Source organism: Perissodus microlepis, chromosome 10 (genome assembly GCF_051167445.1).
Source record: "Perissodus microlepis isolate ML-2025 ecotype Zambia chromosome 10, ASM5116744v1, whole genome shotgun sequence".
Taxonomy (NCBI): domain Eukaryota; kingdom Metazoa; phylum Chordata; class Actinopteri; order Cichliformes; family Cichlidae; genus Perissodus; species Perissodus microlepis.
The window spans coordinates 8,864,054-8,880,472 of NC_140470.1; the positions used below are offsets into that span (position 1 = coordinate 8,864,054).

General features: G+C 37.8%; 1 protein-coding gene across 1 annotated transcript; it reads left to right on the top strand.

Moving 5' to 3' along the window:
* The first annotated feature begins 1,916 nt into the window (after positions 1-1,916).
* LOC146378763 (LIM/homeobox protein Lhx1-like) lies at positions 1,917-7,097 on the top strand. The gene is made up of 5 exons (XM_084941793.1): positions 1,917-2,601; positions 3,146-3,366; positions 3,525-3,799; positions 4,421-4,577; positions 4,850-7,097. Exons 1-5 carry the CDS (start codon positions 2,432-2,434, stop codon positions 5,224-5,226), a joined length of 1,200 nt encoding a protein of 399 aa, XP_084797919.1. The 5' UTR covers positions 1,917-2,431; the 3' UTR covers positions 5,227-7,097.
* Positions 7,098-16,419: the final 9,322 nt, after the last annotated feature.

Consider the following 16,419-nt stretch of genomic DNA (forward strand, 5'->3'; position numbering starts at 1 on the left):
GTATGAGTGGTCCCAGTGGGTGGCCTCGTTCATCTCGTTAGGGCCAATTAGCTGCAATTAACAACCACTAATGACTTGCTTTTTTCATTCCAAAACAAACAGTGCACACCCTGGCAGATTCCAACGCTGCACAGAGACCTCTTGTGTGTATAAGTGGTGCTGGGGCCAAATGATGGGCCAGGCCTCTAATCAACACCTTCCCTGGAGAAACCAAACTCACTAAGGAAACATGTATCCAGCTTCCAGCTTCCCTCTGGTCTTTTTGTTGTCATCCACTATTACACCAAAGCTTCTGGGAGCAAACTTACTAACAGAATAAACTTATGAGAAATCTTTATTTAGTTTAACAGTTCAAAACTTGTGAAAACAAATTTATTGTTGAGTGGGTGCTCATTTTTGCTTTTAAAATAATAATAAAAGTAATAATAATAAATCACATAGTTACAGTGCCACTGAGAGACTGTCCTTTCTGCACTGTGACTACGTCTTACTTGCAATGTTTTGACGCCATCTTTGTATATGGTTCTGTGTAAAGTGTAAGGCCTGGTGAGTGAATCAGCTGATAAATTCATAATTTAAAACACATCCTCTTAATTAATCAGCATTTACAGTTTATCAATAAGACCACAGCCTGAAAATAGTGATAACGATTCACGATATGCTACAAATCTGCTTTATGCACACAATTCTAGCATTAGATAGGCCCTTTAATCCCTTAATTTTAATTCCGTACACTAAGTAAATATGTACATAGTTTGTTCACTGAATCAATAATAACCCCCTACTCCCCATCACAATTCTGCTTGATTGACTGGTTGTCAATAACTGAGATCCACATTAGTTGTGCTAAAAGCAGAATTTAAAAGTAATGACTTTAAGTGTCAAAGAAAATGTGGAGACGGTAACGTTGTAAGTCAATACAGTGGACTCTGATAAAAATGACTGATAAAATTACGAGTTGTAAAACGTCAGGCGTGATGTGACCTTGCTCAAAAAGAAGAAAAAAGTCAAGAGAAAATCCGAAGTGTGGCTTTAAAAACTACATTTTTTTAAAAAAAGAAGAAGTTTTTTTTTTTAAATCTTCAAAGAATATATATATATATTTTTTTTTAGCTCAACCTACATGTCGGGACATCGGATATCAGGGCCCAGCAGAACCCGAAGCTTGTATGAGAAAATGCGCTATCTTCGTCCCCAGTGTACCAACATGGTGAGATAGCATCTATAAGAGGCAGCCTATCGCCACAGATTATAACCATTAGTGTTCCCAGTCATTTCAATGCAATGAAGAATAATGCAGGGCCACAGCGTCGGTCTGTGTGAAAAGACTGTGTTGAGCACGTCCTCTCCCCACAGCCTTCTGCTGGGATAGACCTGCTGATCATTTGTCACCTGCCACTGATTCAGTCAGACTTATTCTCCGGCCTTTTCCAAAGGAAATCATTTATTCACGTGACATTATCACGGACTCTCAGCACTCTATTCTACAGAGGAAATGTATATCAGTCATAAAAAAGACTATTATTGTAAAGTGAACCACTTTCCTTATTATTTTATATTATTTATTCGTAACTATAATTTCTTTTAAATATTAGCTTGAGCCTTTCTTTTTAGTTTGCGGTGTTAACATTAGACATCCGTCACTAAAATCTGCTTTTAGAAAATTTATTTTTAACAATTTCCAAGAAATAAAAAGACTTTAAAACATATTGAGGTTTCCTGTAGTTTTTACCAACACATTTCTATTTCCTTTTATTTTATTTTATAACCATGATGCTTCACCTCTGTAACTTAAATAGTTATATGTGGCGGACTGAAATGAAATCCCCTCATCCTCCACCCCTGAAGCTGACGTCACAGGTTTGTTAATAGGCAATAGGCTGAGCTCCGCTAGGTGAGCTCATTACAGCGTCTCTCTCAGAGAGAGCTCGTCAGAGGCAAAATGGGACACATATGACCACACTAAGCGCACAGACAGCATTTTATTGTTGTTCGTTCTTCTTCTCTACTTTAGCCAACTGCGGATTTTTCGCAGTGACTGATTTTAATATTTATGAATAGCTTATTTTTTTTATGTCCTTTCCCTCCTGAAATCGCACACCTCGGATCATCTTCACGGCCCGCTATGATCTCCAGTCAGTGATTATTATATATACATATTTTTTTAAATACCAGTTTGTCTTCAACTGCTGATCTTTCATTTGGAGCAAAAGACTGAATTTGGATTGTTGCCCTGTGGAACAAAAAAATCAAACAAAAAAACTACTTTTACTCTCACTGATGGCGACCTAATCGATGCGAATAATTCGGATGAGCTGGATCTTTTGGATTATATGCACTAAAGCGAATCCATATCTAGGTGAGCGGGACGGAAGAGAAGAGGAAGAGTTGATTTCGCACTCGCACACTGGAGCGGGAATAAGTCTAGACAATGCTTCAGTGTGCCAGCTGTGAAAAACCTATTCTCGATAGGTTCTTGCTCAAAGTTTTGGACAGACCGTGGCACATCAAATGCGTCCAGTGCTGCGACTGCAAATGTAGTTTGACAGAGAAGTGTTTTTCTCGAGAAGGGAAACTGTATTGCAAGAATGATTTCTTTAGGTAAGAATTGACAGTGTTTGTGGTTTAGTATTTATAGAAAAGGTTTGGGGTTTTTTTTTTAGTCAGTTAAAAACAGGTTAAAATGTATTCCAGTGGTTGCAACTAACCATCTGTTTTTATACAATGGACACGCCTGTCTGCTTTATTTTATTTCCTCGTCTTATCTTTCTCTTCTCTCTTTTCGTTTAATTCTCGGTTTTCTGTCTTCTTTGAAAGTGAAGCTAACCCTAACTGCTCGTGTGATTATTATGATGGAAAATATCTTACAATTGTACCTAATATTTGTGTTTAGCCTGTTTAGTTAGACAACTGCATTTTTACTTTCTGTTCAAATCTTACAGTTGTGAAAAACCGACTGTGGTAATTTCACTGACTACAACACACTAAGTTCCCGGTAGTTTGTGTTGTTTTTACAAAACAACACAAACTTGCCAAAACTGGGCCTAAAGTCAGAGCAGGTGTAAAGGTGTTCTCCTAGATTAAGACCAACATATCACGTCTGTGCTGAAACTTTTCCCTGACTTTGGTTCTCCCTCTTGAACAGGAAATTTGGAACCAAGTGCGCTGGATGCGCGCAGGGGATTTTACCCAGTGATCTAGTCCGCAGAGCCAAGAGCAAAGTGTTTCACCTGAACTGTTTCACCTGTGTGATGTGTAACAAACAGCTGTCCACCGGAGAGGAACTGTATATCCTGGACGAATTCAAGTTCGTTTGCAAAGAGGACTATGAAAACAACTCTGGGAAAGACACAATCCTCCTTTCAGGTGATTTATTATTATTATTATTATTATTATTATTATTATTATTATTATTATTATCTAGTGTGTTTTATTTATTTTTAAAAAAGATTCCTGAGGTGCACCTTTCATAAATATTTAGCCTAGAGTAGTGGCATTTTCTGATTGTCTTATTCTGATAACAGTAACGACGTGCAGCGATCCAAGTCTGTCTCCGGACTCTCAGGACCCGCAGGACGACGGGAAGGAGTCAGAAAACGGGCATTTATCGGATAAAGACACGTGCAGCAACGAGAACGACGAGCAGAGCGCCGTCGGAAAACGACGCGGGCCTCGGACCACTATAAAAGCCAAGCAGCTGGAGACCCTGAAAGCGGCTTTTGCGGCCACACCGAAGCCCACCAGGCACATCAGAGAGCAGCTGTCACGGGAGACGGGTCTCAACATGAGAGTCATCCAGGTAAAAGCAACAAATATAGAAAAAGAAAAAAAAAAGCAGATAACTATAAGTTTACTGTTTTTTTTTTTATTCATACACAGACTCACACAAAGTGACAGTAACACAATCACCAAGGCACTAGTGTTACAGAGAATAAAGCCTTTGATGTAGGCAACTCAACAAAGCAATGTGGCTGGTGGCGCTTGCAAACACCCACGTACAATATATGCTCTGCTGATTTTCATTTTTTCCCCGCCTCTCATTTGGGGTTTTCCTTAATCTGTGCGCCCAGTGCGTCCCTAACATCACAGAGGACTCATGATGCCCATGGGCATTTTAAAAGGCCCCCTAATAATAATAAAAAAAAATCATGTCGCACGGATACATCTTGAATGCTAATTTAAAAATGCTATAAATTATTTTTTTAGTGACCTAAAAAGTTAATTTTGCATGTTTTTGTGTCTTTTCTCATCAACTAAAACCTTACCCCAATTTACAAAGACCTTGTCATTATTTTGGGTTGATTTATTTCTAATCATCGTCGTCCAAATCATCCAACTGCAATTTGTCGCCCTTATTTCAAAAAGCTGTTGGCCACACTTCATAATTCATGCTCTTTGTTTTTGAACTGCTGTCTTAAAGGTTTGGTTCCAAAATCGGAGGTCTAAAGAGAGACGTATGAAACAGCTGAGCGCTCTAAGCGCTCGGAGACACGTGTTTTTCCGCAACCCGAGGAGAATGAGAGGCCTGGGAGAGAGAGTGGAACCAGGAGAGCTTGGACACTTTTCTTATTATGGAGGTGAGCTATATAAAATAATGATTAAGATTTAGTGTTTTAAGACTGTCACATCATAAACAAACAGATAAATAAGCAAATAAGGTCCAAAGTATCTATGCTTCTTCAGGTTGATGCATTAGCTGTAATCAATAAAATGAACCTTCTGAACCAATCTTATAATCAATGCCGTTTTTGACCACATTGTAAAAATTCAAGATACATAAAAAAGCCACTACTATTCTTTCTTTAAATTCTGACACAATGTACTAATCCTTATGTTCATATGAGTGCAGAATATCCTGGTGAATACTATGGCTCAGGAGGGAATTATGAGTACTTTCAAGGCCCACCATTATCGCAAGCACAGACTCCAGCAGACCTGGGCTTTGTGCCCTCCACAGTCCCGGCTGGCACCCCACTAGGAGCCATGGACCACCATCATCCTGGGCACCACTGTCCCGGAGAGGTTCAGTGTTTCTCTGATACATTATCTCATCATCCCGTGGACTCACCAAGTCCGGAGCCCAATGGACCAAGTTCAATTCACAGCATCTCCAGTGAAATGTGTGGCCCCAGCACGCCCTTCACCACTGTTTCTCTCAGTGACAACGGATACACCAACCAGCTGTCACAGCCCTCTTCAGAAATGAGTGAAGGCACTGTTTGGTAATCAGGCTAAGACCGAAATACTACAAATGCAGTTTGAAGGCAAACCCTTAACTTTATTTCATATATCAGCTATTTATTTATGATTATTTATTAATATTTATTTATTTATTGTATTTCATTATGCTTTTTTTTATTTTTATGTTGGTTATTTATTGACGGGCCACGTATTAGATAGTTTGGAATAATCTGTGCGAATTGGCTCGTTAATAGGTTCGCAGTGCTGGGCCTCACTGACTAAGCAATAAACAAATACATTAATACTGCTGAATCGTATTTTAGTGTTTACAAAATCTTTTCTGTCATGTACAGTACTGTGCAAAGGTTTTAAGCACATTTGATGCTTATATTCTTTATCCATTATACAAGAATATCAACTGGCCATAAGCCCATTCTGTATTCAGTTTTTTGGCCCATGCTAGCTGGAATAGAAAGTTAAGAAGATGGATGTATGGATGGACAAGGCAATGGATATCCCCAAACATTCCCACAGAGTCCCACAGAATAAAGAACTTCAGTGACAAGAACTACAAGGAGTTCTGCAAGATGCTATGGCCCACAGAGATCCCTCGTCTCATTATACTGTATTTATATCAGTCTAAGATAGCAAGAAGCGATGGAAACAACTGAGACCAGCCTAAATGCAAAGAAGAATTGTGACCACACATTCAAAATGGCTGGGAGAAAGAAAAAAAAGAGTACCCTGATAAGCAATGGTAAGTGCACCCATAAGAATTTGTGCTTTTTAAAGGAAAATGGTGGTCATACTCAGTATTAATTTGAAACTTTTTTTCTGCTTAGTGCACTTTATGATTTTGATATGTTTAAAATTTGCACAGCACTGTATATGATGAAACTGACCTTAAAATTCAAATGTGAACTGTGTGATTGTATTTGTTTTATCACCTTTCAGTGTTTCAGCCAACTTACAAATTCCAAGTATGAGTTTGTGTGTAATATTCATGTTCATGTATTACACATGAACCACCCGCTGATTACAGATCATGAACGTGATACTCTGACCAAAAACATTTCTCAGGACTGCGGAAACATTGCATTGTTTTTTGTTTCGCTACACCTTTCTTATGAATAATTTGCTGTTTAGCATGTGTTTGCCTTCAAAGTATTGCCATTTTAATCTGAACATTTACATGAGTAGAAAATGATTTGACTGTGACATGATATGAGTCCAACCTGACAGTATGTATAATAATGGGCAATAATGGACGGAAGAGTCAATTGTTTATGTGACACTCCAGTGTTCAGAGGGTTGATTTTGAGTTGTTTTAAACATCTTCATTCTGGCATTTCATTTAATGCCAGAATGAAATAAATGAAATTAAATGGCAACCCATTTAATGCTACTATTTCACTATGCTATTTTGCATACCTCAAAAAATACTGAAAACACAATAAACTGTTGCCAAATGAAAGGACATCACAAATCCTGCCATTTCAGTTGTAAAAAAAAAAAAAAAAAACCTCTAAAGACTTAAACGGCTTTTGTCTTTAAAATGTCAAATTATTTATAAGATAGTATTTCACTTTTCCACAGACAACTTTTTTTCCATGAGATACTTGACCTTTCTTATCCGGTTTGTGAAACAGGCATCACAATGCTGTATAATAAAAGTCCTATTGATGATTGTTATTTGTTTATCACTTTTGGGGGAAATGATGGGAATTCCTTTTTCAGTCTTTCCTGATTTTGTGAATGTTTATTGAACAGGGATTTGTTAACATGTATGTAATCTTTTGAGATTTTTAAATAGACCAAAAAGATTACCAGAGGGAATCCTTTTAGTGTACAAATGTGCATTTAAAATATTTTTGTTGTCCTTTAATAAACGCACTCTTATGGAGTCTGATGAAGAAGCCAAAGTGTCAGCAACTGCTTAAAAACTGCTGCAAGATTAGAAATAAGTTCTAAATAACATCAGCAATAATGCGTAACCGCTAAAAGAGTTCAGCTCAAAAGTACTTGTATATTTATAACAGACACTGTAAATTTGCTTAGCTTAATCTGTTACACTGATTGTGAAGAGCTACTCATTGTCATAATTTACGGTTTTTGCCATGACACTGAGTGCTCACTGTTCTGCTAAAGCGGGAAAATTATGACTAAGTGAAATTCTAGGAGGAAATACAAAACGTCTCTTTGAAACTTTACTATAGATTCACCAAAATCAGAGCGGTTGTGCTAATGTGTTTATAGCAACATTTTCTAATTGGCATTGTCAATATATGAACATCTTCTTTTCCCCGGTTATGTTCAGTGAGCCTAAGCGACATTTCAAAGACACAATGTTTAAGTAGAAAGTTATCAACTCACATTACATACTGTATATATGTTGGTTTTTCCTTGTGTTATGCAAAGGAGCTTCATAAAATCTTTGGCACTTGTTACTTTGCTAGGTGTTTTCTTGATAATTCAAGAGCTGCAAGCACGTATTTGGATTTGCCGGCAATAAACAATGAGCCTTTCTCTAATGCCAGCTAAGGGCCATGTTGCAACATTAACAGGCTAATGACAGAGTGACTATTTTCAAGCCAGGGAAAGGTGAGAGCATCATAAAAGGGGACAGGACGCTGCATATTGGATCAGTAAGCAGTGAAGCGGGAGACTGAAGGAGCAGATCAGTGGAGCTGATTGGGGGAGGGGTAGAGGAGACGAGCAATGTCACAAGGCATAAACTGCAGGAAAACATGGGAATGGATCATCCACCTCCTGTGTATCTAGAGGCATGTTTATAAGTTGAAGATTAGATTTGACAGTGGCTAACAAATGTCAATCTGATCCCAAAATATTATAAAAAGACATATGAGAAAATGTGGAGCTGAAGCTGGAAAAGAGAGTTGCACAATTGTTAATATGGTTTGCATTAGACTGATGTGTTTAAATCTCAAGAAAAAAAAAAGTTCAGTCTCCCTTTTGCTTTACAACTTTGCGAAATGTTACCGTAAAAGAGTGACATTCAGCGTCATTTCCCCCCAAAAATTCATAGCAGGCAACTTGTGCTTTTAAACACTATTAAAACGATGTGATAAAAACTATGGACTTTGACATAATGGGGAAGGTTTTTGGTTAACCAGACACATGTATATACCAGCTTATGATGATGAGCTTAACTTAAGCAGCTAAAAGAGCTAGATAACATCCTAATGTTCAATATTCATCAAGTTTTTTTTTATAAATACGTGCAACTTGTCAAGGTTAGTATCAGTGTTGCCTGCTGCTAGTTGGTAAAGTTAATGGTAAATGGTATTTTCACTTATGCTTAACTTCCTATTCACCCATAACCCTTTATCAAGTGTAGAACCCCATGTAGTAACTTTATTTGCATCATAACAATGGAGAAAAACCCCCCAAAAGAGTAAAATGTTCACGTGATATCCTCTAATAACACTCAAATTTTGAATTATTCAGTGAAAATCCTATAAAAGATTGAAATTGTTCCAGTCATAACATTTTCCTTAGGTGAAGAAGTTTAGGACACTGATGAAGAGGCAGGTGGTAGCACAAACCTGAACTCTTGACCTCTCCAGTAATATTAACTGGTGGCAGAGTTATGCTACTGGGGGTTTGTTTTCCTGGTGCTGTTTGAGTTTGTAAAGGGAATTCTCCCTCAGAATCAGCGATTGAATTGACAATGTTCCAGAGGGCAGTAGGGGCTGAAACATATGCTATCCCCAACTGAACACCTGTAGAAGATTGTGGCCCAGTGTACTGTTCACCAAACACTAAAAACACCAAATGAGAGAAGAATAGTGTTGTAGTAAGGATTCTGAGAGTTGCAGAAGCATTGCCAGGTGCACTGAAGCTGCTCTAGCCCAGCACCTTACCTTTAATTTGTTACCTGTCTGTAGCAATGTACAGCTACTTGATATAGAAATGTAATCCTCAGCAGAGAATGCTGCAGTGTGAGGGCCCTGAGATGCAATCCAGAGTTTATTTATGTCATTTAAATGTGCTCTCGTGTCATTTCAGCTTAGTATGAGAGATAGTACTGCTGTTCTTGCTGGCCTGCTCTGCTCTCCCTTGTACTGTGTGTGCAAGAAATTCTAATCATGATGGTGAACTTAACATCAGTTGGCCATTCAGTGTAATTTGGTAGAAAGTTTACCACTTAAAGCATGTCTGAAAATGCCCCTAATACACAATATTATATTTTTTGCTAATATTGATCTTTGAATTCTGCTAATTAACTGAAATTTACAACATTTACACGTTCCTGTTTGCTGTAGCAGATAATGTTATGCTGGAAACGTAATCCCTATAATCTCAACAAAATACCTTGATGAAGAGAAAGATTTGCAAGTCAAACGTGAAACCAGCAAATCAATTAAAATCTCGCTGACAATGAAAGAGAGAGAGAGAGGGGGGGGAGGAATAAGACTTAATTGACCTCTAAGCATTGATTTGTGCACTTACCTACCAATTTAACTGCTTTCACAAGTGTCCTGAAAAAATAGCAAATCAAGCAAGCAATCATGGAACCTGGTGTCCAGGAAATCTGAACTGTATTTTATATATCGGGTATGTTTTATGCACAAAAGAGCTGATGGCTAATTAGCTGCCTACCGCTGACTAGATGGACTGTTTGACTCTATTATGCCCTGACACTTGAGCTGGGTATCAGCAGCTTGGTTAGATGCCTGCAGCTATAGTATCTTTATTGTTCTTCACAAGACTAGACAACGTTCTTAGACAGAATCAGCATAATTTGTTGGACCAATTACCAAAAGTTTTTTTTAGTCTCTTCTCAAGGAGCATAATACAGTGACCCATGAAGACTTAGCGTGAACAAATATAACTATCTTACATTCTGTGCATCAAAATTTAAACACCTGAAAACCGATACCGAAAACAATAAGATAAATGCTATCATGTACTAATAATCTACTGCAATTTGAGATGAATCCTTCTGATCCTTATTTGATTTGAACTTAAATTTAGTATTTTTCTCATTGCTGTTCTTTTTAGCCCCTTTCTCAATCTAGCCCAATTCACAAATTTGACTCTTTCTTCACTTTATGCTTGAGGCTTGGTACTCCAGTTTCTGCATGAAAATCATTCACACATAGAATTTTATAATCAATGCCCACAGTAATAGGATTCCTCTGGCCATGGGCAATTAATACAGTTTTCTCCTTTTTTCCCTCCTTGCGCTGATCTCAAAGCTACGAGACATTGGCTTCTCCTCATTTACATATTTATTGCATTGGACTCAAATCTGGCGAGTGATTGATGTGGAGCCTGCCTTCTGAATTTTTAGCGGTCTATTATTATGAAAGACATGGAGGGGGGCTGCAGCACGTCAGTGTAATTTTGATTAAAGTTGAAGAGGACAGAATCACGAGTGTTCCCCACCTACTCTCTTTTCCTACACTGCTTAATCCGTGAGGCCAAGAGCTGATTTCAGCCTGTTATTGAGCCTGAGGAGTCAACCATTCACAAAAAAAGAGGCAGATTCACTTGTTAAGATTTTAATCAATGTGTCACTTGCTCCTAAAGTTAATGACAATGCGATTATTTTCAGTTATTAATGGGTCTTTGGAAAACTTTTTGTTTCCCCTCTTCTATTTATTTTGGATCATGTATGTGGCTGTATCGTTCAGAATAATGTTACGAGCAGTATCCATCTGTTCATGAATGAAATAATAAAAAATGTTTTGAAAGCATGATTTTCCTCTGCATAACAAAGGCTTTTGCACACTGAATTCCTTCAGATTGCTTTGCTGCACAATGCAGACTGAGACAAAGACATGACACTGATGGCTGATCAGATGGTAAGCTTGTATGCTCAAGTGTGAAAAACTCTGCTCTGCATATGGTATATGTGCATACGTGCATGTAATGGGGTGCAGTATGGAGGTGACTGTAGAGCAGTTCTCCAGCTCCAATGGATCAGTTTCAACGTTTCATCTAATGTTTGAGCAAGTTTGGGACATAAAATGTTTCTTGTTTAGTGCAAGCTATAATAAACAAGTTATAATAAAGTAGCTAACATTCACTCCCATTTTTTTTAATTAAATGTAAACTCAAACCTTATAAAAGTTTCAGTTCAGGCGAATTTGCCTAAAATCAAAAGCAACCCTCCTTCTCTCATCTATACTTACACCAGCACTCATCTGGAGGCCGGACAGATTCTTGAGAACTTAGATGGCTTTTATCAGTCTGATTTAGAATTAGTAAACTAATGCTGATACATGACATTACTACAACTTAGCTTGTCAAGCACAGGGATTTCACTGGTTGGCTGCCTTTGTCCTTCAGAGCCAAAGGACGTGCATTATGAGATGCGGTAAACCAACAGTTCCATGTGGAGTTGGCTTTCTATGGTCCACTGATATGCCCTTAATGTATGCAATTTCATGTGACATATCTCTCAGATGGACTCATTGCTGGACTGGACTGATCTTTGCATTCAGCTAAACAGTGCATATCATAACCCATAATGAGTGCCACACAATACACTTCAGTGCAGGCTGTCTTTACTTGAACATATTAATTAATGCATCTTCAGTTCTGGCTTGACGGGCTTTCAGATTCTTTGATGGTGCATCTTGTACTAGACTTCATAACGTCAAATCAGCAACAATAAGTACACATTCCTATAGTAATAAGATAAGGTGACTAAGTCACAAGGAACCTACAGTACACATAGTTCTATAAGTAATTCATTAAATGTAATTAAATTACATTAAATGTAAATCTGTAATTGAGTAATTTATACTTTTTAAAGTGTATTTACTTATATTAGGCTATCTGTGTGGTGTACCTTTTATAGTGAGGATTAGCTATAGTTGTGCATACTTATTTTGGTTCAGAGTTTCTACTTTATTCATTTGTTCTTTATTTTATTTTGTTCATTGTTGTTCAGTTTTCCTTTCATTTGATAGCTTGTTGGCAAAAAAAACACAGGAAAGTAAAAAATAAAAAGAGCTTCATTTTGTATTACAGTGCATTCTATGGAAGTATTAATAATAATAATACATTTTATTTGAAAGCACCTTTCAAAACACTCAAGGTCACTGTACACAGAATAAAAAGCAACATAAAAGCAAGCAATATTGTGAGTCTTGTGCTAGATGGTGTGAAAGGAGAAAAGTTTTTACTTTTGCATTTATTTAAAGCTTCTTCAAAACAAAGATTCAAAGAATAATAAAAGCAACAAATATGAAAAGTTAAACTTAAAAATCATAATAACACAAAACAAATTATAAACAGAAAAAAGAAGGAAAAACTGCCTTAAAAGTGAAAGAAAAAATGTGATAAAGACATTAGCAGTTATACAAAGCCAAATGATAAAAATGTGTTGCCTGTCTGAGATCCTCAGGCAGGGAATTTAGTAATTGTGGTGTCCTGGCTGCAAAGACTGGATCACCTTTAGTGACTAATTCTTCTAAGTCTTTAAAAGTCTGTAGCAGATGGCGGTCTGTGGAATAACTGTACAGATGTTCGACTTTCCAAAAATTCAAATACACCGTGCATCTAAATGAGAAGCTGGGCATCCAACAATGTGTGACTTATTCATCACCTGGAGAATCTGAATATCTGTACAAATTCAACTGCAATCAACCTAAAAGCTGGTTAGATTTCAGTCTATAGCTCAAAGCGACCAACCAACAGGCTGAGTAGACTACAGAGCCCTGTAGTCAGAATGGCTCAAACAATTATGTTTGTAGTAGCATTTGCTGAGAGACACGGTAACAGTAGATAGCATCTTTTTCCCGTCCCAACCTTACCAACACGTCCAATATACCGTGAGGATCTATCGCTGCTTCCATATTTTCTATACCAGTTGATGACCTGTCACATGTCCTACAGTGATAATTGTGATGTATGGCCAAAGGTGCTGGACCTCGGCTGCTGACCTTTCCACAATCTCATACTGGGGAACCTTTACCATCGACCTCCTTTGCCCCTCCCCATTTTCCACAGATCGTATTCCAGGGGCTCCAACCTTCCTCTCCCCTCCTCCTCAGCCATGTACATATTGTAGTTGGCTCGACGTACGAAGCCCGAAACACTCCAGTGGTTCCATGAATGTTAATGCTGGGATAAAGGAGCAGAGGAGAGGGGAGGGAGGCACGGTACAAGGGACAACTTTACCTGGCCTGTAATGCACAGCTATATGAAGCTTCTTCCATGTTACGGTTCATATTGATTAAGCCATGTTTTCCTTGTTATAGTATGTGTGTGAAATATTAAGCGTGTGAGCAGCATTTTCAGGAAGAGTCGCAATCACACTCCCCAACCATGCGCTGTAATAATTTCACTTTTGTATACGAAATGTAAGGACGACTTTTTGCTATTTGATCTTTGTGTAATTTTGGTGCAATCAAGATTTTAAAAATTTGCTGCTGATGTGTGCCAAAGTTCACTTCAGTCTTTACCAGGCTTGGGTACAGAGGAAATGCCAGCATTATGAAGTGACAATCACACAGTGTTGCAAGCTTTTACTCCTGCAGAGGGCTGAAGTGCTGCTTTCCTGCCCTCAAAAGAGGTTCACAACCTCTGTATACCCTGCATTTAAGATGCTCTAAATCATTTATTTAAATATTGATCTATACGTGGATTTGCATTTCAGGAACTGAGTTTGCGTTGAGACACTATCAAAGATTACAAATCACAAAACCTGGGATGCATGGGGAAATATCACTATCGTTCTAATCTCACTATCATAAAACTAAATTCAAACAAAGCCACCAGAGTGACACAACAATGTTTTACTTTCTGATATAGGTTCAGCTTCACTGGAAGTTTCAAGACTGCATTTATATTCTCATATGCATTATTCACAATATATAGCACTGTGCAAAGTTTGGAGCCACCTCTCATTTCTTCATAGTTTATTAGAAACATGGGAAATATGTGCAATATGAAACAACAAGCATAAATGGAAATACAGTATAAGTGCAAAAAGAGACTGAAAGTCAATATTTGGTGATGCTGATAGTGCTCCATTGTGTGCTTTTGCAAAGCTCAATTCAATTCAAATCAATTCAATTTTATTTATACAGCTCCAAATCACAACAACAGTTGCCTCAAGGTGCTTTATATTGTAAGGTAGGCCCTACAATAAGTAGCAAAGTATATTCTGAGTGTTTTCACTGGCGGTGATGTAAAAGTATCCAGGTATGCTTACTGCATTAGCAGTGTGCTTGGGATCATTGACATGCATAAAATGAAGCAGCTGCCAATCAATTTTGTATTTTAATGATTTCAAAATACCATAAGTTTTGACAAAATCCTCAACACCGCTGACTGTTTTATAAATGGCTGTAGACACTCACTGCTGGACCGCTCTCCTGAACACTTTTAGACTTAGTGACATTTTTAACTAAAACAAAAACTTTAATCACTCAATAAGATTTGTTGCCACTGATTTTCAGTCCAGTTGTGTCCAGCCTTTCTTCCTTTTCCAAGAATGGCTTCTTGATTGCTACCCTTCGACTGAGATTATTTCCAATTGAGACTTCACAGAACAGTAGATGGATCAGCTGAAGGGCCAGATGCATCTCTCAGATCTTGTGTCAGGACATTTCTGGATCTTTTTTCATCATATCACAACTTTTATCTTAGGCCTGTTCCTTCTTTTCTCCTCCACTTGTCCAGCTTCTTAAAACTGCACCCCATGGTGTGCAGTGTGTCTTTCCAACAGCATTGTATGATAACACACTTTTTAAAATTGCACATGATGCACCGTGAAATGTTTTTTGGTTTTTTTGTCAGTTATTGAAAAAAAAAAAAATTTTCCTCAGTGTGCCTTCAGTATATGACCTGAAGTAAGAGAAACAGGTTTGAAACCAACATTTATTTCAATACCGTAGGGGAAAAAATTAATTTAAAAATGACCAGATACTCATAAAATTGATAGCATTGTAGTGCGCTGGCCTGTTATAAATTTGCAGTATGTCTGAAATGTAAAAAGACAGGCAAGAACGCAGAGATGAGATGAGCTCTTCAAAATCCTCTGCCTGGAAAAAAGGGGAGAACAGCTGGGACCTGGCACTCCCTCTGTGTCTGTCTACTCTTTGTCATGGCCAAAAGACTCTTGTTTTCAGGCAGTAATCAGACAGCCCTGGGGCTCTGTAAAGACCCTGTTCTCTTTTCATCTCAACTGTTGCATACACCCTGCTAATTGGAATCCTGCAACTGGGTCACAGGCATTGTCTCTCAAGTGCTGTCAAGTCATTGTGACGCGTGAATGTGGAATTATGGTTGTCTCTGATGCATGATTGAGTCTTCTCATCGTAATGCCTCTTTTTCAGTCTCATCACAGATGTGAATTTTTTCCCCCTTTCTTTCACTAATATTTCTTTCTGTCCCCTCCTGTTTTTGTCACATTTTTTTTGCGTGACACCAGAAGTCACTGGGGTTTGTCATTTGGGTAAAGATGAATATTTAATTCAACTGTAGTAACATTTAAAGTGCTCTTCTTTATTTATTTATTTCCTACAAAGCTACTAACTATATATCAGCAGATCCGGTTTGCATCCTTAACTAGAGAAAGATCATTACAAGTTTCTGTCAGTTTCACCTACTGATCCTCTTCCCTCCAGTGGCTGACGAGGAACCTGATTTCGCAGTTTGTCAGTGATTAAAAGCAGAATTAATCGGCCTAGCATGCCACTACAAATGAGCAAGAACCCTCTGGGAGACCAGCAAGACCAAGCAAGGCACATTTCCAATTATACTACCAAATGAATCATTTCTTTTATTGGGCCGTCTATAATTGTGGTGGGTATTGGGTGCATGCAACTCAATTTGTCTTACATATTTGTTGGTAACATGGTAATAGAGTTGACAGAGCCAAGGGGATGATATGAAAGAAAGAGCCGGAATAAAAAAAAAGAAGAAAAAAGGGGAGGATGAGCTAGATCCCTCAATATTTGTTTGATCTGCTTCATCCTCCTTAATACTGTTGAAGTTTAAAAGCCAGAGAGAAAAATGGCACTTTAATCATCTGTGGATTGAGGAATGGGAAGACTATCATTTTCAAATAATCAGAAAATGTCTCTCCAGAGTCACAGACTTTGTTCTGACTACTGGAATTAACGAGGCTTCCAGTGATGTGATTATCAGTCGCCGGAATCATCGATATAGAAAAATAATTGACAAATTAAATTAGCATAAATTCTTGAAAACAAGACATTTGTTAAAAAATAAATAAATCAAAAAACTTTAAAC

Bases quoted from the DNA above. Each gene is read 5' to 3' on its own strand.
- LOC146378763 (XM_084941793.1), top strand. From the start codon at position 2,432: ATGCTTCAGTGTGCCAGCTGTGAAAAACCTATTCTCGATAGGTTCTTG. The intron at 2,602-3,145 runs GTAAGAATTGAC...CCTCTTGAACAG, and splicing joins TGCAAGAATGATTTCTTTAG to GAAATTTGGAACCAAGTGCG. The intron at 3,800-4,420 runs GTAAAAGCAACA...GCTGTCTTAAAG, and splicing joins TCAACATGAGAGTCATCCAG to GTTTGGTTCCAAAATCGGAG.